The sequence below is a fragment of the Scleropages formosus genome, chromosome 12 (assembly GCF_900964775.1).
Source record: "Scleropages formosus chromosome 12, fSclFor1.1, whole genome shotgun sequence".
NCBI lineage: Eukaryota > Metazoa > Chordata > Actinopteri > Osteoglossiformes > Osteoglossidae > Scleropages > Scleropages formosus.
Window position 1 is genome coordinate 16,659,348 of NC_041817.1, and position 23,648 is coordinate 16,682,995.

At 47.3% G+C, this 23,648-nt stretch overlaps 2 protein-coding genes across 4 annotated transcripts in view; one reads left to right on the top strand and one right to left on the bottom strand.

The window, feature by feature from the left end:
* Window positions 1-321: 321 nt before the first annotated feature.
* On the top strand, window positions 322-2,725 carry LOC108920651 (secreted phosphoprotein 24). The gene is made up of 6 exons (XM_029256917.1): window positions 322-500; window positions 735-862; window positions 1,209-1,331; window positions 2,195-2,305; window positions 2,436-2,487; window positions 2,562-2,725. The coding sequence occupies exons 1-6, from the start codon at window positions 449-451 to the stop codon at window positions 2,642-2,644; spliced, it is 549 nt and encodes a 182-aa protein (XP_029112750.1). The 5' UTR covers window positions 322-448; the 3' UTR covers window positions 2,645-2,725.
* A 955-nt stretch (window positions 2,726-3,680) lies between these two features.
* The window catches only part of raph1a (Ras association (RalGDS/AF-6) and pleckstrin homology domains 1a), a 45,050-nt gene continuing 25,082 nt past the window's right edge, over window positions 3,681-23,648 (bottom strand). For 2 of the 3 annotated variants that reach the window (XM_029256806.1, XM_029256805.1), the window contains 14 exons: window positions 22,985-23,104; window positions 22,606-22,708; window positions 21,799-22,451; window positions 20,370-20,444; window positions 16,331-16,408; window positions 14,867-15,026; window positions 12,339-12,460; window positions 11,374-11,439; window positions 11,140-11,283; window positions 10,403-10,513; window positions 9,958-10,056; window positions 9,731-9,851; window positions 9,460-9,602; window positions 3,681-7,647 (listed from right to left, as the gene is read on the bottom strand). In XM_029256806.1, the coding sequence (XP_029112639.1) occupies window positions 5,320-7,647; window positions 9,460-9,602; window positions 9,731-9,851; window positions 9,958-10,056; window positions 10,403-10,513; window positions 11,140-11,283; window positions 11,374-11,439; window positions 12,339-12,460; window positions 14,867-15,026; window positions 16,331-16,408; window positions 20,370-20,444; window positions 21,799-22,451; window positions 22,606-22,708; window positions 22,985-23,104 (4,323 nt within the window). In that variant the 3' untranslated portion in view covers window positions 3,681-5,319. The remainder of the gene's footprint in view (window positions 7,648-9,459; window positions 9,603-9,730; window positions 9,852-9,957; window positions 10,057-10,402; window positions 10,514-11,139; window positions 11,284-11,373; window positions 11,440-12,338; window positions 12,461-14,866; window positions 15,027-16,330; window positions 16,409-20,369; window positions 20,445-21,798; window positions 22,452-22,605; window positions 22,709-22,984; window positions 23,105-23,648) is intronic. The other variant, XM_029256807.1, reaches the window with a different exon arrangement.

Consider the following 23,648-nt stretch of genomic DNA (forward strand, 5'->3'; position numbering starts at 1 on the left):
TCATCGAATCCAATCCACTTCGTGACTCTTGTGAGTCCAGGTATCACAGCTGGGGTCCAGGCAGCGTTCCCTGAACTATTGGCTGCTTGTCAGGGGTTGTTTACCATCACACACCTTTTGTCTCCAGTCAAACGACACCGGCAATTACCGTCTTTGACCGATGCCCCGAGGTCGGGCACATCTGCACCCTTAAATCAAACCATCTTAACAAAAGGTCTGAAAAGCGAGTGAGTGGAACAGGACATAGCTGCCATTCCTGGGCTGCGTGCCTCTGGATCAATACTGTTTGTTTAGGAAGTGAAACTCCAAGAGGAATGAACCACCATGTAAGGTCATTTCTGCTGGTAGAAGACCAGCAGACTGCTCAGGAGGACTGTGCTGGACACACAGACTAGTATTTAAGGAAAGGAGCGCTGGAGACGGAGCTTTTCTGACCCAAGAGCACGAGATGAAGCTCACGGTGCTGGTCTTAGTCCTCCTGCAGGGTCTCTGCTGCTCGGGTGAGTAACGGCACACGTGTCCATTGAGTACAGAGCACTCTTCCGTAGCGGAAGACGGCAAGAATTTTTAAAAAATTATAAAAGTTGAGCTTCGAGGTGGGAATACACTTCAATGTACAATTTGGCGCTCTAGCATGTTTGCACCCTGTATTTTATCAGTATATTGTCAGTATTTTGGGTGCGAGATGTGCTTGGTCCACAACGGCAGAGTGAGATCTGTGTGCTTTGCTGTAGGATTTCCGCTCTTCCAGCCTGGCATTGTGGCGATGGCAAGGCAGGCCTTGGGTGCGTCTCTTCGCCATGTCAACAATTTGACTGCGGGCACCAACCTGTATGGGGTGACCTACAGCTCCATCAAGAGGGTCGGTTCCCCTCTGCACTCAAAAGCAAGAAAAAGGCCCCAAGTCTGACCTATAGAACATTTTCCTCCTTGACACATTTAGCTATTTTCTCAGCTCTTTTCAAGAGTATTGATACAGCCAGTCTGATTTTAAAGTTCAAATTGAGTTTTATACAGTAGAAGTGGGGGAGTGGAATATTAATGCACTGAATTTTATCCTGTATCTTTTGCGCCCCCGTGTGGCTGATTAGTGAGTTGCTGGAGGAAAAGCTACCAAATGAGGAGAACAGAAACTCCTCAGCAGTTTTTATGTTCCTGGGCTGATGTGACTTAGTCAGGACTTTTTTTTTCCCCCCCGCCCTCTCCAGATCATCCCCATAGGGTTGAGTTCTTATGATATGATCCTCAAGTTTGGAGTCAGGGAAACTGTGTGCCCCAAGTCGAGGACCGCCGACCCCGAGACCTGCAACTTCAGGCGAGGCCACTTTGTGGTGAGAACATCTCCGGTGTCTTCTCGCACATCACAGCTCTGTCCCGAGTGCTAACTGAACCTACAAACAGTGGCTAGTTATTTTCCATACCTGGTACGTAACACCAGGTACTGGATGTTTAAACAATGGCTCAGAGAATCTGGAACAAAGTCTTGATGACAATTTCATTATTCCTTGGAGCAGCTTTTACAGGAGTGAGTAAAATAATGTGTACATTCCTCTCCAGAAAGCTCAGTCCCTTAATTTTTTTGTAGACACGAGACAAAAAAAACTGTACCTCCTTCAATAGCCGGCAGCGCTCCGGTGTTCTAGGGCAGCGGGGAACCTGTAATAAGGAGGACCGAGTGTCTCATGCGGATGTCAACGGGTTCAGTTTTCCCCTGTTGACAGAGCTTAGAGGCCCGTTAAGAGTCCGATAACAAACTAGATTACAGCTGTGGTTGCGACAGAATGTACAGTGAGCACTAGCCGTCCTGGCCCGCGGCTCAGCACTTTTCACAAAATGAGGACTTCCTGGACACCGTTTAAAATTGTCTCCGCTTGCAGGACAGAAATTGGCAATCTGCTGGTGACGTCCATGCATTGAGACTTTAAAACAAATAGGAACTCCTGCTTGTGTGATATTTGGGTACGAATGCAACCCCCCCAGGGGGGTGCGGTGGCGCGATGGCGCAGTGGGTTTGGCTGGGCCCTGCTCTCTGGGGTTCGAGTCCTGCTTGGGGTGCCTTGCGAAGGACTGGCATCCCCTCCCCCTCCAGCCTTATGCCCTCTGCTGCCGGGTTAGGCTTGGGTCACGCAGTTTCAGATAGTGTGTGTGTGTTTTCCTGTGCTAACACCACCCCCCCAACTTGTTCTCCTACCAGTCCGCAGCTTCCTGCTCCAGCCGAGTGCGGCTCACGGCTGATGTCAGCGAACTGGTGTTCGTCAGATGCGGCAGTGCGAGCAGCTCCAGCTCAGAGTCCAGCAGCGAAGAGGTACAACGGGAGAGACGTTGAGAAAGACCATTAAAATGCCCGACTTGTTTCATAACTCATATCAAGCTCACAGGAAGACATGTGAAAGTAAGTAACGTTAAACAGAAAAAAACCTCCTTCCTAATAACAGGTGTTCATGGCGCTGCCATCGACGGGTAGCCGGACTCCCCATGAGAATGGAGGTGAGTTGAACGAACTAAGAACAGTTGTATCCATACATCTTTCCACCAGCTTCTAAAACCGGCCGCTGTTTCAGGTGAGGCGCCGCCCCTTTGGTCCGACTTGCCTGCGACACAGGGCGGAGTCGGGCACATGGATGAGAACAACTTCCTAGAGTGAAAGGCACTGTGCCGTTATTCTGTACATCCCTGGGTGCTGGCGGAGGGTCGCACCTTGTGTACTTCCAATAAAAAGAGGCATGCAGATTGAACCAGGTCTACAGCTCCTTTTTTCGCAGGGACCCTACAGCGCTTGGCAGGAAACCTGATCAAGTGCAGTGAATCATGTCTGCCATCACTGTGGCTCCAGTACACCTCAAAGAACAGGTACAGAGGTGGCACGGTGCTCGTCTTGTCTAGAAGGAGTGAGTCCAGAACGGAAAGCCTCCTGCGTCTAGATTTTGGCCCTGTGGTGGAACGAACTCCCTGTCCTCAGAACGGCTGAATCCGTTCAAGGGTCTCAATAATCCTGCTATACATTTCTTTTTTCCCTTGAGCTTCTGAAAGTTTTGCGTTTAGTCCTTTGCCCTTTCGAATGCCGATTTTAGAGGGAGTTATTGGACATACCAGTGAATTGCTATGGTGAGAGCAAACAAAAAGGTGGTGCGGCAATAATTCTAATACTTTGCTCTGAGTGCATTAGAGAAAACCCTTCCTGCAACCGTACATTACAAAAGCACTATATTATATGTTAGTGACTGAGTGACTTTGCCAGTAACTGCTTGTCTAACTCATAGTGCCACTGGGCCAGAGCTGATCCTGAAGCCATTGCTGTTGTGTCCAAGTCTTTCCTGCAGAGTTGAAATGCCCACTGAAGCAGTCCTAGATGCAAGGGTCCAACTGCAGGAACCTACTGTCCAACTCACACTGCCCCTTTCTCCACACTTAACATTCAGAAATAAGTGTACTTTTCCACTGGTGCTGGCTGCCTGGCGCACGCAAGTGGAGCGGCACACGAAGCAGGGGCGAGCGCTGCTCCTACCGGCACCAGCCCACATGGATACACATGTACGTGTGCAGGTGTATTTTTGTGCATGTGGCCAGAGGAATTTAACACCACTCCATGAGCACACGGGCAGGGTCACTGTGATATATCTTGCAAATTTTGCTCTGCAGCAGTTTTAAGAAAATTAGAAGCTGCTGTAAATGTGAACATTTATATAGCAAGGCATTTATTTCACAGCTGACTCATTCATACTGCTGTAATGAAAGACAAAAAAACCCCATACTTCAACATCAAGGTGTAGGATTTAAACATCTATATTTTGAGCTTCAGTTTAAATGCAAGAGACATTCTAGTCTTTATTATGTCAGTCATTTCCAATATTCCAAGTGTTTCTGAAATTAAATAGCACATATGGCATTCACCATCAGATACAATATTTAATGCTCCTTTAATATTTGATTGAATGCTTAAACTGAATAATACACTAATATAAACCAACGTTCTGATACACGGACGTAAAGGTGTACATGTTTCATAAGTCACAGGCTACATCCGTAAGTTGAGTCTCTCTCCTTTGCCCAATGGTGCTGTTAGGGCTGCATTGGGAGGGTGAAGAGGGACAAATCAGGTCAGGGAACTGGACTTCTTGTACCTCCCAGAAATGCTGTCACCACATCCTATAGATTGCCAGCACAGGGGGAGGGTTCTCTGTGCTGTACCTTTTTGCCAGCTCCTGTTGAGGCTGTGAAGAAAACTGGTTGCCTATGAAGGCCAGCGAGATCCCGCAGTGTCCCATCCCTCCCCGGGATGAAAAGGAAAACACTTGGAAAAGAGCAAATTGTACAGCCTTGCGTCATGCGTTGCTAGCCGGGAGAAGCAGACCAGGTGGGTGTAGCGTAAAACCAGCTAGGTATAGTCTCACATTGTCTCAGTTTAGGAGGAGCAGCGGTAAGCAGCACCGAGAGAAGTCAACCACATCAAGAGTGGCATAAAACCCACACCCACCGTCAACACTGCCCCACAACCTTGGCATTTCATGCATCTTTTTCCCCAATATGAGCCCTGAAGCTTTTCATTGAAGGGGGAGGGAAAAAAAAAAAAGCTCTAAATCAAGTATTGTTCACTTTCCAGTTGTACATTGATCTGGTTTCAACCATTTTGGTGCAGTAGGCAAATGTTTGTTCTTTTCATTCAAGGCCATGTTATACACAGCTTACACAAGAGATGGAGAACATCTGAATCCTGAATCTGCCCCATGAATAAACCTCAAGCAGGGGTTTGCACACAGGATAGCTAAAGAGGTGCCTCTCCCCACACCCAAACAACATACATGTTGCACATTCGCCACCCCACCTTCTGCACTGCCAAACGCAGATGGCAGACCCCAACACTGAACTGCTTTTGAAGTTTAAAAAAATTACCTGCATAATAAAAATAAAAAAAAAATCACACAGCAAATCATTTTATATAGAAAAAGGTATAGCATCACACTCAGTCCAAATCATCTCATTTTTCATGAAACCCTTTTACTGCCCCAAGTGGCCTCTTCCGTTGACTCGGGTCCCTAGGCGAGAGCATGCAGTACCAGGATATTGCAGCATAAGTCACTGTGAGCAATGGTCTGTGTTCAACATTAATACAGAGCAGCACAAACACGTGGAAAAGCTGACTGGTGCTTTTGGTTTGCAGTTTCTTTTGTTTTTTTTTTTTTTTTTTTTTTAAAAGTATTAACTGTCTCATAGGAGGAGAAACTTAGCACTTGCACAGTCCTGTGTAGGATGCGATGGCAGAAGAAGCTGTGATGAAGCTCCAACTTCCTCAGTCTATGTGGGTTCCATGCAGCACCCCCACTACCCAGTAAGTTTGGTGCTCTGGTCCCGTTTAGGGGGCGCAGGTGGGGGCCCCCGCCGTAGAGTTGCATAGCCTGAGATGTTGCTGGAAGCATAGTTGCCCTGTTTCTGCTCCAGCAGCAGCTCGGGGGGTGGTGGTGGCAGTACCATGTCATCCATGGTGGCAACGGGCTCCAGCTGGGCCGAGACCCGTGAAGAAGTGAGGGAGCCGTGCCTGGTGACTGACTTGCGCTTCAGAGTCCGGTTCAGGTCCTCTAGGAAGTTGGGCTGGACTGTCAGGTTCCCCTTGGGGGAGGTGGGGGGCAGTTGCTGTGGAGGAGGGGAGGGGGGTAGCGGCTCTGGGGTGCCAGCGTTACGACGAAGCTGTATGGGTGGGGGTGTCTTCTTCAGCGAGGCCTTGTTCCATGAAGCAGACTGGGGCTGAGGTGTTACCAAAGCCACTTTGTCAACAGGGAGTGGGGGAGGGGGTGGCGGAGGGGGCGGTGGCGGCGGAGGCGGAGGCAGGAGCTCCGAGTCAGGTGGCGGAGGAGGGAAGTAGTCATAATCAGGTGGCGGTGCAGGAAAGTCACCATTAGACTGCTGATGTTGGCCAGCTAGACCCTGAAGAGCCAGGGGCAAATTAGAGAGGTTTAGCTTCCCTGGTTTGGGCGTGGCCAAGCGGCCTGGAGGGGGGTCCTTCGAGGGGGAACTGGAAGAAGACACGCTGGAAGCAGATGTAGATGGCTGGCCAAACCTGCTCACTAGATCCTCTACCTTTTTAGTCTTCTTTTCTCCGAAGCTGGACGAGGAGATGGCAGACTTTGCCGGGGAGCCCATGCTTGGTGGAAGGGGTGGGGGAGGAGGAACGGGAGGGAGTGGAGGAGGAGGAGGAGGGGGTGGGAAGTCGAGACTGCCCTCTGGGGGAGGTGGAGGGAATTCGGGAGACTGCTGCTGGTTTTGCACCCCTGCCTGCCACTTCGGTTTAGTTTTCACTGCAGGGGGTGATGGTGGAGCAGAGGCCTTGGAACTCTCAGGGGCGTGCAGAGTGTTGGGGGAGGAGCCAGGGAACTGGCTGGCTATTTGTTTCACCAGCGATGAGGTGGCCGCACATTTGGAGGCAAAGCTGTGCTGTTTTGGCATGGTGGGTGGGGGCTGAGCAGGGGTGTGGCCTGAAAGGACAATGTGCTGCTTTTTTATTGGACCTGGAGGGGGAGGGGGAGGGGGTGGGACAGGAGGGAACAGTGACACAGGGGATGTTGGATGGCCAGATGGTTTAGGAGCAGTAAGAGGGGGAATGCCACCAGAAAAGTTTTTAGCTGGAGGAGGTGGTGGTGGTGGTGCTGGGACTTGCTGCAGAAATGGTGGAGCAGGAGGGGGAGATGGAAAGGCTCGTATTTGCTGAAGTGGAGGAGGTGGAGGAGGAGGAGGAGGAGGAGGAGGTGGTGGTGCTGGAGATGGAGGGGGAGGAGCTGCCACTTGCTGAGGAGGGGGTGGAGGTGGTGCTGGAGCAGGAAGGGGTGGAGCTGCCACTTGCTGGAGAAGGGGTAGAAGGGGAGCTGGAGCAGGAGGGGGAGGGGTTGCTACTCGCTGAACAGGCAGTGGTGGTGGTGGTGCTGGAGCAAGGGTTGGAGGAGCTGTTATTTGCTGGAGAGGAAGTTGAGGTGGTGATGGAGCAGAAGGTGGTGGTGGTGGCGGCGGCGACGGCTGAGGAACAGGCTGTGACTCAATCTGGCTGGCAGGGGGGGAGACATCCACAGGCAGATTGGGAAATTTCTGTGCAAGGACTTGCTGCAGCCCATTGCTACTGAGGGATGGAGCCGGTGGAAAGCCGTTGCTCTGCAGACGGGAGGACAACAGCATTGGCTGCCCCTGCACGGGAGGTGGAGGAGTCGTGGTGGATGGAGGTGGAGAAGCTGCAGCGGCGCCCAGCTTCAACACAGCCATGGCAGAGCCTGGGGCTGGCATAGGAGGTGGTGGCGGGGGTGGAGGAGGGGGTGGGACATTCACAGTGGCAGGGACATTGACATGGGGTTTAACAGCATGGGGCGGCAGGGCAGGGGGTAACAGCTGCTGGGCCAGCGATGGGGGCTTGAAATGACTGGCAGTCTGGGAAGCGTTCTGCAGGCGGGTGATGGTGCTATACTTGGCAAACATAGTGGGGGCAGCGTGGTGGGATGGGTTGGGCAGTGGGGGAGGAGGAGGGGGTGGAGGAGGTGGCGGTGGAGGCGGGGGAGGGGGTGGTGGAGGAGATGGCTGTACAGACACACTGGGAAAGCTGCTGCGCGCCTGTGGCTGAGACGAGGCCGGCTGCTGGACCGCAGGAGGTCCTCTGACAGATTCTGCCTTTACCTGGATGAGGAAGTAAAAGACAAGAAGAGTAATGTGGTGTGGCATAACAGACTGACTGACATGTTTATTAATGCACCACAACACCAACAATGGTCAGCGCCGCTCAACAGTCTTACTCAGAGAACATGAAGGAACACAATGAGAGAAAATGACCCGGCAAAAATGCAAGTAGGAAGACAACACGGATGCGTAACACAAAACATTAGTGAAATATATTCCACGCTGGAAAAGCACAAGGTAAAGAGGGAGACTTCATTACAGTAAATGAATTCTCTATTCTTTTCACACAAGTACAGGCCCACAAAGTCAGCTGTCCTAAGCATTGAGATAAAACACACGTGTCATAGGCTGTGGACACACCGCACGCAACAGCAGCTCTTCATCGCGAGGCTCAGGAACGCCATATTGAGCCAGAGACTCCGTGACACAGCGCAGATTTCAAAAGACAAATGGCAGCAGGTGAAATCTAATCTCCAGGGCAACAGAAAACAATGATATGGATAAACTGTTCTCCAGTGGGATGGTATTTGGAGCTCTGCATTATCTGTCTAGTGGAACGGGTGACAGCAGCAGGACAGGTATCGTCCTCCTGTGTGAACACGTTTCACTGCAAACTCTCCATCACTTTGTGGAACTGTCTTCCTGCAGGGATGCAAAAAACAAACACCTTCCTGCTCTGTGGTGCTTACTTTCCTCTACCTCAGTCTCTCACACACACACAGGTTTGTGAATTGCTATCACTGTGGGGACTTCACACTCCATTTAAAGCAGCAATCCATTCCTAACCCATTCTGAAAACTTAAAGTATGCATGTTTTGAACAATCTAAACATTTTGGCACTTAACTGGTTCAGTCAACTGACAAATCAACTTTCGTGATTAGTAAATTCCAACATGTTTCCCCTTGTGAGGACACCTCCACAAGGTCAGTTTTCCAGAAATTACTGTCCTTGTGAGAACATTTCTGAAAAGTCCCTGTAAGGACATGAACACAAGAACAGTCAAACGTGTGCATGCAAACCAACGCAGACACACCACCTCGACACATTTACACAACTTCATTCTGGTTGGGGGGGGAAATGGGAAAACTGAAATCATAGGTTAATCCAAAGAAGTGCAAAGGAGAACAAAAAAAAGGCCAAAATAAACAAAAAAACACCAGTGCTTTGTGGATGGACTGGGTTAATGAAACAAAAGAGGAAAAATCTTATCTCTCACATCTCACAGCGACCCAGCATTCCGCCTCAGGAGTCGGCCAGGGGTGACAGTAAAAACCTCACTGACCGATCGTTAGTTCCCTTCTCAGTGTGCAGATTACAGGACTCCAGAGTTACAGTTAAAGGACTGGCAAACCCTAACCTCAATCTCCACCAGTGCACAACGGCATGGCTTTGCGAGACTTGACCTTCGACCCCTGGGTAGACAAGGGGAGAGGAGAGAGATGAGGATAGTAAGAACAGAGACAAACATGGTCTTTTAGCCAAGCCTGTCCTGAAAGCACACACTGTACACATAGCACCAAAAAATAAATAAAAAAATAATAAAAAAAAAACTGCATGTAGCCGCTCTAAATGGCAGCAACCAGCCAGTTAATGACACAGGGGACTGCAAGACACATCACGGTCCACGGCTTATGAATACTGTAATAATCCACAACAGGGTTCGTGCAAAGGTGGACACCAGACAACACAGTGGACAATAAGTGACATCAAAAGGGTCCAGCCAGCAGTTTGCCTCAGAAGAGCAGAAGAACTGGAAGAGAAAGTCAGAGAGGTAGTGGTGGAGGGATATCAAATCAGGGGCTGACCCTTACCTTGGAGCTCTCCTCCATCTGGGTCCCTCTCTTCCAGGCTTCAGAGAAGATGGAGCTGACCACACTCTGGGAGCGCGCGTGGCTGGAGCAGGTGCTGTCCGACACGCCGCTATCCGACTGGGTGGAATGGTTTGAGTGGGACTCTATAAAACAGGCATGTGGGTGTGAGAGTGTGGACACCAGTGCCGGACTCTATTTGCACCCTCCTGCTAGAACGGCCTGGTAAGAGGTGGTGCGAGTCTCCGACCCGTTCCCAGATGCCCACACTCACCAGGCAGGCTAGACGAGCTGGAGCCAGACTTTATACTGGAGCTGGAGAGAGAGGACCAGTCATAGGCTGCTTCTGTGCGCTTCATGGCCTCCTGGTAGTTCATATACAGCTGCTTCCCATACTGCAACCACACCGGGAGACAAGCGGGTTATGGGTTCACTCATGAAGAGCTGCTGCACACAAGGCATCTCTTGCCCTCTGTTAGTTATAAGGGATGCTGTGGTTACCTTGGCGATGCGGATTCCGTTGACCCATTGGTGAAGAGTTCTGACATCATCACAGCAAAGATATTTGATGTACTGAGATTTCTTCTGGATCTGAGGATGCTTTATGAAGGAAGAAAAATGCAATTAAAATCTTTCTATGTTCCAAGTTATTAAACACACATCTGTTATAAAATCAGTTAAATGATCTTGTGTGGGAAAAATGCTTGACATTCAACCACATTCCCTTTATTGTTGATGGTGGCAGAAGGGCATTTTGGCTGTTGTCCCTCTTACATGAACCTTGCTTTGAATGAATCTACCTTGTCAAGTCTTCCAACAAAGAAAGGATGTGTTTATTTAAAATAGAAAATGATATAATGCATTAATAAAACCACGCAGACAAAATTATATTTTTTAATAAGTTGAAAATGAAAGCCTGCAGCAAACATGCACACCCACTGCTCACCTTGAGGGCTAAACAGTAGTCAGTGGGGGCCTTGTACTTGCTGCGATAGTCTTGGCCATGATAAACATTCACATGATCCAGCTGCAGGAAACACACGAGGTCCCGAGAGGCCTGTTGGAAAGGTGGCAAGTGCACAGAGAGCCAGAGAAGGAAAAATGAACAGAAAACATCAACACATGTGTATGGGTGGATAAATACAGTGCTCAAGTATGCAGTGTTATCTGATCACCAAAAAAATCATTTCCAGATGTCATTTTATCTGAATTCATGTCATCTGTCATCTACATAGCAAACAGGTGTCAAGCTTAACATTTTTCCACTAGGTGGTGCTACAAGCATCAGGCATTTGAGTGGGTCGAAAAGGACACTAAAAAGGGAATAGAAAAAAAGCTGTGGAAACAGATTAGAAAGAAGAAAACTGGTGAAAAGCCTGCTTTGCAGAGAGACTGCTGATCCACCCATCACACCAACGTAATTGTAAAGGGGAAGTTGCTGGACACGACACAGGGGCACCAGTTTTCAGTTAAGTTCTCATGAATCTCACCCTCCTTCACCCGAAGCAAGTCCAAGTGAGGAAGGGGGATAGCGCAATCACTATGGCTGTTACTGCCCATTGTTCAATTTGACAATTAATGACTTCTGTAGCAAAAATCAGGTTTAAATAAAAATGTCTCATTTTGGGCTGCTCTAAGGACGGTCAGTGATATGTGTGTACACAGATATTTGACAGTACTTACCTTGGCCTTGCCCTTTGGCACATAATAGATTCCAGAGGCACGGAGCAGGAAGTAACGTTTCTTCCATGACTTCTTCCCATCCTCCTTCAGCCAGAGTACGCCTTCCATCTCCGGCACTGACACGGAGCTGCCACAGAAACATTCCTGCATGGACACAACTATTGTTATATAATCTATTGGAACTACAGTACATTCACCGGTACTCACTGTCCCACTGCACTGCCTGCATCTTACCTCCAGAAGGGCCTCCTTATTCCTGTCTGCCATCTCTGATGTCTCTTTCCTGCCCAACAAGTAGTTCTGTAGGTGAACAAGACACAGACACAAAAGATAAGCTGCACCTCTCATTGGAGTTTCCCATGGTGCTCTGAGGTGCACAGACCCCGAGCTTCTATTTAATGTGTTTAAACTAACTCGACACTGCACTTTTGTGACCCTGCAATAGACAGGGTACCAATCTGGGGTGTAACCTGCCTAACCTAACAGCCTGTGATTCCAGGATAGGCTCCAGACAGTCACAACCCTGCCTAGGGCCAGAAGGTATCAAGAGTGATTTCTGTGAGGATAAGAAAAGTCACAATGAGTGAGAAGTCCAAACTGTAATAATTCATAATTAGCAAACAATCTTGGGACAAGTGTACAGTTAATGACAATATGTATCATGATAGGGGGGTGCGGTGGCGCAGTGGGTTGGACCGGGTCCTGCTCTCTGGTGGGTCTGGGGTTCAAGTCTTGCTTGGGGTGCCTTGCAACGGACTGGCGTCCCATCCTGGGTGTGTCCCCTCCCCCTCCGGCCTTACGCCCTGTGTTACCGGGTAGGCTCCGGTTCCCCGCAACCCCGTATGGGACAAGCGGTTCTGAAAATGTGTGTATCATGATATTAACTGCCAGTAGTCCAGTGATTCTCCATGGAGACAGATCACTGATGCCTTCATGACTAAGGATCCAGCCCGTGTGCCATCATTCCCCCCCCAAGGAGAAGCAGCCTTACAGCTAGAGAGGAGGAGAGAAAACACCTTGCAGTCTCATATCCAATCAATTATTCAGGCTCATACACAGAGCAGTGCACTGACCTACTTTCTGACAGCAATGAACATGGGAATCTGTGTGCATGTGTGCACGTGTGTGGGTGCACAAAGTCAGGTCTGTGCTTCTGTGAACACAGACCATGTATGCAGGCCTCTTGCTGCTGACCTCACCTGAGGGTTCTTAAAGAGTGCGTATTTCTCGATACGCTCTGTAAACATCAGCTTATTGTGGCTGTCCCGGGTCCAGTTGAGTAGGTTCTCCACTAGGTTCTCGTGGTCCTCAAAGATCCGCTCTGCGAAAGACCAAGAACACAAATCTATTCACTCACTAGTGTGACTCCTCTCTCCATCTACGCTGTGAAACAGTTAACGTCATTTTCCATGTAATTTTATCCCTAATTTGGGCTGTACCAGTTTGTCTAAAGAGGAAATGACACCAGGGTGACCCGTTCTATCAAACACGACCAGAAGGTCCCTATACACAGACCCCGGATGTGGCCTCCATTTCAAGTCAACAGTTCCAGAATCATCCAAGCGGCTTCCCCATTAGCCAACAGCTTCAACACCATTAATCATCTTCACTAACCACAATCCATAATCAGGAACTCCACCATATTCCAGTGTCACCTCTATCAGTCCCATAAAAGCTAAACCCCAGCATTCTTACTAGCCAAGAGCAACCAGTGGCCACTTCACAGTCCGCAATCAGCCTAGATTCAGAGGACATATTTTTACTAAACAATGTGGAAATTTATTAGATCTATTGGAAATAAAGACTTAAATTTTAGTCATTAAAAAATTGCTGCACAGATGGTACAGTTTATTGCATATTCAGCAACTGAGTCATAATGTAATTAAAAACAGCATTGGTGTTAAAGAAAACCCATGGACTTCAAGAAGAAATGTGGCAATTCTCCCTAGTAAGTTCCAGCATCATAAAACTAGTCATCCACAGGTTTAAAATCTTGAAATAACCAGAGATTTAGATATTTTGCACAAGGCTGCTTCAACATGATTCATTCAGGAAGGTATGAGTATTTTACATGGGTTTCCCTCTTTTCCTGTAGTTAACATCTTGATTTCTTCTGATGACCACAGAAGCAGTGGAAGACAACACGTGGGTGATATGAAACAGTAGCGTTGTCAAGGATTCAGACCTTCTTGGGGGTGGGGTTATTGTAACGCTAGGAGAAAGGGAATGGATTCACACCTTTGCTTCTTGAACTTCATATGTCCAATAATGACAAGGTCACAAGACTTCAGAGGGAAGCACAGGGCTGGGAACACACAAACATCATGGCTTCACCACAATTAGCTGGCCTAGTTTCAGTCTCAAGTCAACTATGGGGCCTCTGGACACGAAGGTAGAAGAACCACTGTCTTCTAATAAGTATCTGTGGCAAACCAGCAGGCAGAAGACATGACATGTTGAGCTCTTAACAAAAGGCGGATTTTCAAAGTCCGTCATTCTTTTCCTTCCATCTCCAGAGAATCGGACCCAGTCTGTGAATAGGACGGCTTGCATCTTCTTTAGTCTGGGCTATAAATAGTTTCCCTGCATTCATATCATCCTCCTCTGCTTTTTCTTCTTTGAAGTCTGGGAAATGTAGGCTGGGTCACGTGCATGACTGATTTGTCTTTATATGTTAGGTCACACAGGAGGAGGGAGGAGTATGAAGGATGGCTGGGTGTAGATGGCCCAAAAGCCCTGTTCAGAGCTCCTCTGAACAGGCCACAGAACTCCTTCAAATCCAGCGGGCTATTGTGCCCAAACACTGTGTTCTCTGTGGGTACGCCAAAACCGTGCACTGGTGAATGGAAGGCATCGGTTCCTCTGTCCACTTGTCACAGCTGTGCTACACAGGATTGTCACTAATCCATCTTGAACTTGGGAAAGACACCAGCTGGATTAATTCAGCTTTAAAGACAATTTGTGCCAGGGAAGAGCCAGATGAACTGTGTAGTGTTCAAAAATGTATTATGAATAACAAATACGACATTTGCTCTTTCACTGGGACAATCAAAGTCTCTCTGCGCAGTCTGGAAGGGGATCATCCATTCACATCAATACCCTCTGAGTACAGGAGAAAATTGTGATTTGAGGGGCGAGAACATCTTCCCCTCTGCTCATGTTTATACTATAAAAATGAACAGTGTGCGCATAGTTAAGTTGGTTGTGTGAGAAATGTTTGTGTTTAAGCGGTACAGTACCGCTGTAAGCAGCACCAGGGCAGGCGGTAGCAAACCCAGAGTTGGCACACAGTTGGACTAGTTGATGTGTGGATGCCTGGGCAGAGAGAGGACATTGTTAATTCATTATCGATGTCCACAAAACACTGACAGAAGCTTCACCACAACTGTCTGTCACACGGACACAAGCTAGCCCAGAAAAACAGAAATGTCCCAGCAGTGTTTCAGGAGCTATGCCAGAAGCAGCCAAACACCAAGACAGCATATTCTAGAAACTTCCCAAAACAAAGGCTTGAACACTTCCCAATACCAAAACGTGAAGTACCTGAGCAAATTTAAACACGTTCTATCCCAGTAACTATGGAAGACTGACGAAAGCCTGGTAGCAAGACCCATTCCTCCGATGGCCCAGCTCTGTTCATTCAGTCTGCTCATCACTAGCCTAGTATGAGCCATACGCGTTAAGCTTCAGCAAAGCGGACAAAAAAATGGCCCATGGTTCTACCTACCCATCTGAAGTTCGGTGATGGTCTCCACCAAGGACCAGTCGGGGCTATACCCACAGTGAGATTTGTCCAGCAGGCTGTCCAGCACCTGTCGTACAGTCTGACGCTCATCTACCATCATGGTCTTGGAGCTCTCGTCTGACATGTGTACTCGTATCACAAGCTGGAAGGGGGGGGAAAGAGATAAGCCAGTATGAAGCCTCATATGTAGGGGTTGTTGACAAACATGTTTGCACATTGACTGTTAAAGGTAAAGCTGCATTGCATTGAACCACAGTGAAACTGCCATGGGCTATGCTTTTCATGCTTTCATTTTTAATTCTGGGGGTGGGGAGTCCTGCATGTTTCATGTGAAATCCCCTGTTTTATGGAGTCCCAAATGTACAAGAAGGTAGAAATAAAAAAAAAGCTATTTACAGACCTCAACAAAATTTGAGTTTACAAGGACCAATCATACAGACTTGAACTACATGGGCTCCGATGTTCACTATTAAAATTATACTCAAACACTAATGACAGGTTCAGGATATATTAGTCACAAGAATTTGCAACAAGCAGCACTGAGATTCTCCAGGAACTCAGCACATTTATACCCAAACATACACTAAAGCATGTACCAGTTGGAGTTACGGGATTGGAATGATACCCAATGTGGCAGTGCCCAGGTCAGCATGCACATGGCACGAGTCCTCCTGCCTTCCATGTGGACATGTGTGAAAGGATGGCAGAGAAGAGGGCTAATCCCCCTCAAAGCCCCTCACCACTCCTACTCAAAAGAGGGGCTTGCTGAAGCTCTTCCAGAATCAAACCCAGGTTCAGGAAGAAGAGGCTCACAAAAAGCTGCTCTCATACAGTGGAAGAGACATGGGGTGCTAGCAGGGCTGTTTAGTAAGAAGCATTCATACCTTGACAACACATAGAGATTCATACCAGCAAGATGGCCAATAACACCCTCCGTCTGTTTTGCTGGCCACAGTTTCCAGCCCTCATTAAGACTCCAGTGCTTGTATCCATCTGTCTCTCTGACTTTTGTTTCCCCTCAGAGCTATGCTCACATAGTCTATATGACTGGAAAAGTACTAAAACAGGAACCGATTGAATGACATACAATGAGACGCTTAATTATACAATTTAACCGAGTAGGAATAGGATTGGCTCTATTTTAATGACTGCAGCTGTGTTCAGAGATCTTCTAATTCCGTCTCCCCCTCACACACACACAAAAACCATATAAACAAAGCATTCCCACTCAGAGCCACAATGACCTACTTCGTGTGTATACATTGCATTCACTGGAGTTCTCCGTGAAAATGCAGAGTTGTTCACAGCTCAGATTTCACACACCTTAAGCTGAAACCTAAGGCATGTTCTAAAAAGGTTGATTGATTTGTGTGTATATGTGACAGAGTGTGCATGCACTTGGTCAAAGTCCACATGCACCTGAAATCATAGTTACAGCACCCTCACCTTTTTGACCTGTGCCTCCTTGATCTTCTCCAACGCCACACGTATCTTCTCTGCCTTCAGCTTGGCAGCTTGCTCCTCCTGCAGACACACAGCGACTGTTACAAACACACATACAGTGGCACTCTTTCACACCTCTCAGCCACCCTCCTCTAGCCCTTGCTCTTCTCCTCCCTGGACCCTTGAGGTTCATGCAGTTCCACACGATAAATCTAGAGATCCACAAGATACCTACTTACCTGACTCCTCCAACAGGAAGCCATTGCAGCAAAGTCTGTTTTCTTAATGAGCAAAATGCAGTGTTTGTCCGTGCTTTTTGCTAGGGAAGAACTAACATACACCCTACGTAGATACACTATTGCTTCTGGAGGGATGGCTTTCTCAGAGCAGTCCCTTTCAGTGATGGCTGTGAGAATCCATCCTTTCATGGCAGCATCCTCCCTCCCCCCTTCGCAAAAACCACATTTCAGAGTGCCCAGCATATACAGAATTATCCATGGTGGATCAGAGAAGGCAGCTCGCCCCACTGGAGGAGCCGTCACGAGAGGAGGCTTGAGCACAGTTGGGCAATGAGCACTGCCACCCAGCGGCTTTTCAGGAGGACTCCTTCAGTTTCCTCCAGCTACTACATGTTTGCTGACATCAGGAATCGCACTTAAAATCATAACAGAAATTACAAACGGAATAAGGCAGGGGGAGAGGGGGGGAAAAAAAAAAAAACCAGGAAGAAGGGCCAGATCTTCCAAAAGATGTCTACAGTCAGCAGCACATGGTCTTATGACAGATCCAGGTGACCCCTGAAGACAGATGTGTAAATCCAGGTTTCCTGTACAAATGGAGAACAGGAGGGTGGTGGTCCCTTTCAATCCAGCTTTGACAGAAGTGTGTCAAGCACTACTGCTCTTTCAGTCGGAAAGAGGAAGAGCAAAAGGGAGGGAGGTGGTGACCCCTCCCCTTCCCTATATACAGACACACTCTCTCTCCTTTCTGTAACAGTTGCAGAGCCCATGGGGTGAGCAGGCAAGCAGGCAGACAGTAATCCCTGCACCAATGCACAGCCTTGCTCCATGGTAAAGGGGATGCTCTAAACAGACCTACTTACTAGGCTCCTCTGATCCCGTGAAGATCAGACACCCCCCCCCGCTGGGAAGAGATAGGGTCCTGTACTGGAGCACGAAAAAAGCAAGGCGAACTGTTCAGAGTAGGACTGTTAGGGGGGGTTTGAAGATCTAAACCCAAGTCTCTTAAACTACATTCCCACCCTCCACTCTCAGCCCTTTCATCTTTCCAGGTGGGTCCCTTAGCAGCAGCAGAGACTAAGAAATGTACAAAAAAGAAAAACATGTATGCATCTCTTTTACAGGTGTGCTACAGTCAATATTAGCAGAGAATTAAAATCACAATCAAACACTGTTCTATACCAAATGCTATGGATACCTTGCAGGCAAGTCAAAGGATTCCCCGAACATCTAGCCGTGTAACGTATACCCCTCTCCACTATAGCTGAGTTGCACATCTACACACTACAACTCACGCAGCAAGTGAAACTGGGCCAGTGAAAGTGCCCTTTGGCACTGGGTGCGCATGGGACGGACGGCGCAGCATCTGCCACAGTAATGACACATCAAAAGAGCCTTCCAGCAAGAATCATAGCCTGTACATGTGTGTGTGTATGTGTATATATATAATATATACATACATACACATACACACACACACACACACACACACACACCAGGAAGTCTTGTAGAGGGAACTCCTCAATCCAATGGTCAGTCTGAGGCTACAGGATGTTACACACCAGCACAGCTTGCCAATTCAGCCTTATTTCATCGGAAACACACATCTGTTCCAAAAGGGCAGAGATGCAGACCATTCACACGCCATCCACAGACCCAAAGGGTATGAGCTCCAATTAGTCTGGACATCAAAGAGAAAGCAGATCCAGCTGTTAATTGTTGGTCAGTGCCTTGAGTCAAGCAGCGGGGCTCTCTTATGCCCGATAAAACAGAGTCTGGTTTTGTTGAATCTTTTAGGCCCTAAAGTGTTGACTTCCACATGGCCACTGAGTATGAGTAAGGCTCAAGACTCAATGAGTAAGACTGACAGGGAATTTAGCAGAAAATTCAGTTCTTCTGGGAATCCTGGTGTACCTTAACGACCCACTGAGGACTGGGGGGATGTCCACCGAGACAGTATGTATGAAGTGGTATAAGACAGATATGAATGACAAGAGCAAAAGGATAGGAAACCCAAGAAGTAGCAGCAGAACTGATGAGAGCGATCAGTCTTATCAAATGAGGAAATGAACAGAAAGGCGTTCACAATTTAGGCTCCCCTTTTCCAGCTAAATGAGATCAGAAGAATCCTGCCTTTCTGGCAAGGGCATATCATATCAATCAACTCTCATAAAGATTACAAGCCTCACCAAGTCCAAGTTCCAATTCCAAGTTGGATGTAAAAGCAACAACACAAGAAGGCTTCATAAGACATATTTGTACACCATTGGCCACAAACCTTCACCATGGTGCGCTATCCTGCCGCACACTGGAAAAGTGACAAGAAGCATGACATGGAGTTTCAGTAAACTCTCAACAACTCCATGGAACACACAAGAGAGCTGCACTCTTCCTCCACCACCAGCTGCTTGCCTCAGTCTGAGGGGTACAAAAACTGAAATCTTGTTGGTTCTCACTACTAGCCCCACAGTGGTAAAACAAACTCCATCTGTGCCTCAGAACTGCTGAATCCTGCTCAGCATTCAAAACTCCTCTTTCTTACATCAACAGTGGAATGTTCTTTGAATTGTAATGGGGTTAGGAGAAAAGGGTTTACCAGATGTGTAGATGATGCGCAACAGAAACAAGAGACTTTGTATGCTTCAATTTGATATCACACTGATACAAGGGCTCTAGAAATATGAAGCAAAGATCATGAATCATGTCCTTACAACCAAAGCATACAACAACCTTCCCCTTCCTGGACCATGTAAAATACTTTAAAATTCAACAGTCTTGTATGCCCTTCTGTGAGCTCATTTCTGCAGTCTATGAACCCCAGTGATGATTTCCTGCTTTATATAAGTGACTTGAGACCCCAACTTCAACCATCCCCCAGCAACACATCCATCACCGCAAGGGACAGAGTACTCAAACAGGAAAGGCTGTGACTGAATGGCAAACATTTCTACAAGGAAACTTTTTACTACTTTGAATTGCTAACAAAGAGCCACACAAACACCTTCAAATCCAACTAATGACATTTATTTTTTACCACCTCCTAGAGAAAGTATATTCCGGTCATCTGTCTAGAGAGGGGAATTTACTGAGAAATCAAGTGTTCTTCAGAATGGTAGGAGACATGAAAACCCATAGAAACTACCATTATTGAAGCCTTTGGAGGGTTTCCATCATTTGGTTAATCTACATGTCGACAGAAAACACCATTCTCATGTCAGACAGCGAACTAACTGTAGATGAAGACAGTGACCAAGTTCAAGTCCGAGCTGACATGAGTTCACAGCACAAACAACACGCACCAACATTCTCTCATACTCCTTACCCTGTTTCACCTGTGGATTGCTTCCAGGTGTGGAACACCACTCACAACACAACAGAACTCAGAAGCACCTCATTACTTCTTTTGTCCCACTTTAGAGTAAAAGTGCTGAAAATACAGGAGTAGGAAGATACACAAAGAGTGGCCAGCCAGAGACAGCAGCATGCAGGAGGAATCAGCTATTTGTTCAAAGTGGAAAAGAGAGAGAGAGACCCCCTTCCCATCAATGCCTGCAACACAGCATTGTTATCAACAGTTCTCATTTGGAGGAAATGCCTCCAGAGACTTTTATTACTGTCTGGAGTGTGAAATCTTAGATGATTTTGTTAGAGATACTCATTAATGTTTGAATTTCTGAGAGGATCTGTGTCATTGACCTGATGAGAGCAGGGCCATCTCTCAAACAGGAAGGGCTAGGATTACAAAGCAGGCAATGGGGAATCCTATGCAAGCAGGAGGACAACCAAGCAAAAGAGGCAATCACCTTTGTCAGCATGTGAGTGGGCTTCCCTGCAATGTTTTTCAAAATGAGGGAGGTTTCCCTGTCCAGATAGGAGTGCTTGGTGCAGAAACCAAAGGGAAGAAAACAAAGTATGTTAATGCAATGATGGTTTTTTTTTTTTTTTTTTTTTAAAAAAGGGAAAAAAAAATGCAAACTGATCTTTTACAGCAGCATGGAAGCACAGAAACCTAAAATGTCTGTATTGATCATTATCACTAGCAATTAAGGAAAAGAAACCCTCATTCATAGTCTCAGCTCCTAGACAAGTTGCAAAACAAATTGCCAGTTTATATCCATTAATTGCAAACAGTGTGCAAGGTATAATTAGAAGTTATAAATCATTATAATACTGACTGAAACCATTTCCTAAATTAAAGCAGCAAGTGTAGTGCCAGGTGAAGATGAAGCTGTTTGAAGAAGCTATTACTGTTTGTTACTATAGTTTGTTTCTGAACAATTCTGAACTATGACCACCTTAAGACAACCGGTGTAGAGCAACTCAGTATGAGAACTGTAGTTATGCGGCTGCAATCAGGTATTGTCAGACAACAGGAATTTAACAGGGAGAACACCTGAGGCATTTAAGAGTAATTTTACTTTGAAGAGAACCTTTCCAGCTGTGGTTAACTAAGCCAGCCAGGGCATGGCCAATGTGTACAGCACAGATATACTCTGCATGTACCAACTGTCATCGCCCAGACCCTTTTTTTTTTTAAAAAAAAAGATTGGTTCTTAGAGTATTGATTGTTTTTGTCCTAGGAACTTCAGAAAACATACAGATGTCAGGAGTATCCAGCAGCCAATCAATATTTACCTGTAAATTCTATAGATGTAAACTTGTACCAAAGATGAATGTGTACTACATTCTATACCGAATACGGGCAAAACCAACATGCCAGAGAGGTACCGATGTTGGAAGACTGAAGGTGAGGTGAGAGCCAGAGAGCAGCAGATGGTCAGTACTGAGTGAAATAGTATCTGATGGTGAGGAAAATGTGCCCTTCTGCTTTTACTTTAAGAGCTATACTTCCATACCCAAAAAGTCTCGTAAGGAATACCTTCACCAAGCAATCAGAGTCTTAAACAAGAAAATTAAAACCTGAAAAAACTGGGGTTCAGTTCCACAGAAACCCTTGATGCCATTAGTGACCCATTTCATCTGCTCTAAACATCCTTCTCTATACTTTTCCCAAGGTCTCATGACAGCAATCTTCTTAGCTTCTCTACCTACATTGAGCTGGTTGTTTTATTGCTGCTGTGAACACTACAGATGGATGAAAGTTCAGCATTTTAAAATATCATTATTTCAATACTAACTAAACAGAAAAATTAGTGTCTCACTTCAGTTAAGGTTAAAAAAAAATTTCATAGCGAAGGTGATAATAGGTGTGGGGTGAGGCAAAGTGTATACCTCGGAGCTGGACTGCCCAGGGCTTGTATCCTGTGAGGGCAGTTGGGGTGCAGGCTGCTGGAGACCATCCACCTCAGGGGGGCGTGGAGGCTTCTCCATGTCGAGGGAGTCCATGCTGCCAGCAGATGCAGAATTGATACTAGAGCGGGGTGAACGGCCCAGGGAGCGTACCTCGTGGTCGCTCACAGCACCAGCAGAGCCTGTCCGGCGGTGGTGGGGCGCAGATGAAGAAGAAGCCCGGCGCAAAGTCGAAGTGGAGGAAGCGGAAGAAGAGGAAGGGGTTGGCTGTGGGGATGCCATACTCTGCTGGGCAGCCTCATCCATGCTAAGAGAGGCCTGCTCCAGCTGGGCTGTGATGTCATCCAGGGAGAAGTTAGAAGCCAGCGGCCGGCCATGACCACTACCCGCACGCACCGTTGAGGCAGGTGAGGCACGAGCACTACTGCTGGCACTCCCCCCACTGCTTCCACTTCCACTGCCATGCCTGACACTGTGGCCTGCAGGGGGTCTCTGGCGCAGCTTAGCCTCCCCAGGTGGAGGCAGACGAGAGGTTCCACTGTTGGGCTTGCCAATGCTGCTGAGCTCCTGCTCAATGGAGCACAGGTCTGCCATAAGGGCATCCAGGTCCACTGGGTCCCCCTGATTCAGAGCCTCTGAAGTCACGAGGAGAAACAAAGCCAGTCTATAAATCACTGGAACCAGCACCTTACATGCTGGGTCACATCTTGTGCCCCACATTTGAGAAGTAGCTTCCGGAGAGGTTGGGCAGTCACACACAGACAGACAGAGAGAAAATGACAGGCTCACCATTGATGTTGTACATGGAGAACCGGTACGAGAAGTTGGCCAAGTTGGTCTCTTGTCTGAGAGGGGCCTTCCGTAGCTTCTCTGGTTTCCCATCATCCAGACTCTACAGGGTTCACAGAGATAAAATGCTAAGCAGTTGCCATGAAATACTATTACACTCTCCAAGGGGGCAGATACCTCAGCAGGGATGTTTTTCAAAGGACAGTTAACACATTCTGGGGCAAGTAAGTGCAGAATTACACTAACATTATTTACATTCTGTTGATACTGACAGTGATGGTTTCCTATGTGAAAAGTTACCATAAAATTTTGTGCTACTGATGCCAAGCCAAAGAATCAGTAACTAGAATATGGTGGCTAAGATAGTTTTTAGGCGCACCTTTGTCAGTTTGTCCAGCTCCCCCAGCCATGCTCCGAACATCTTATCCAGGTCCTGGTCCTCCTTGTCACTGTCCTCCTCAGCAGCATGATCCAGCTCATCATCTGAAAGCTGATCCATCTGAAAGAGATCGTGCCAGGCATCATCAGCACAGGACTATGGCACTTGCCAGCCTATCAAAAAAAACAGCCAACGTTGCCATGGTAACCAGGCGGGAAGTTGTCGAGTGGGATTTGCACTCGGCCGATGAAACATTTTAAGGACCAAAAAAAAAAACATGGCATCTTCTCAGGACACTGGCATAAGACCACTGATATGTACCATGAAATAAGCAGAAATTAGACTAAGTCGAAATGGTGTGAAATGTCAAGTGCAGAAGTAAAACAAAAAGTGTACAGTTTTAGCCAGTGGGCTAAGAAAATTAAATTTGTCTCATCTAGTCTTCGGTAGTAAAACAGACTTCACACTACAGCATTCCTGTACGATTTCACTAAAAGCGAACACTGCACTACCATCTAACAAAGACCACCTTCAAAAGCTAAGCAAGAGACGTATGAACACCTTTAGAGCACCATGGTATTATTTCGGGATGAGCGCTTTCTAAAATGCTCACCACAATGCAGAGTCATTGATACAGCAGCACCAGGGCAATCAGCACGCTAGA

What these genes read in the sequence shown, in the direction of transcription:
- LOC108920651 (XM_029256917.1), top strand. Translation starts at nt 449, where the DNA reads ATGAAGCTCACGGTGCTGGTCTTAGTCCTCCTGCAGGGTCTCTGCTGC. An exon ending in GCAGGGTCTCTGCTGCTCGG is followed by an intron (nt 501 to 734) that starts GTGAGTAACGGC and finishes GCTTTGCTGTAG; the next exon opens with GATTTCCGCTCTTCCAGCCT. An exon ending in TCAGGCGAGGCCACTTTGTG is followed by an intron (nt 1,332 to 2,194) that starts GTGAGAACATCT and finishes TTCTCCTACCAG; the next exon opens with TCCGCAGCTTCCTGCTCCAG.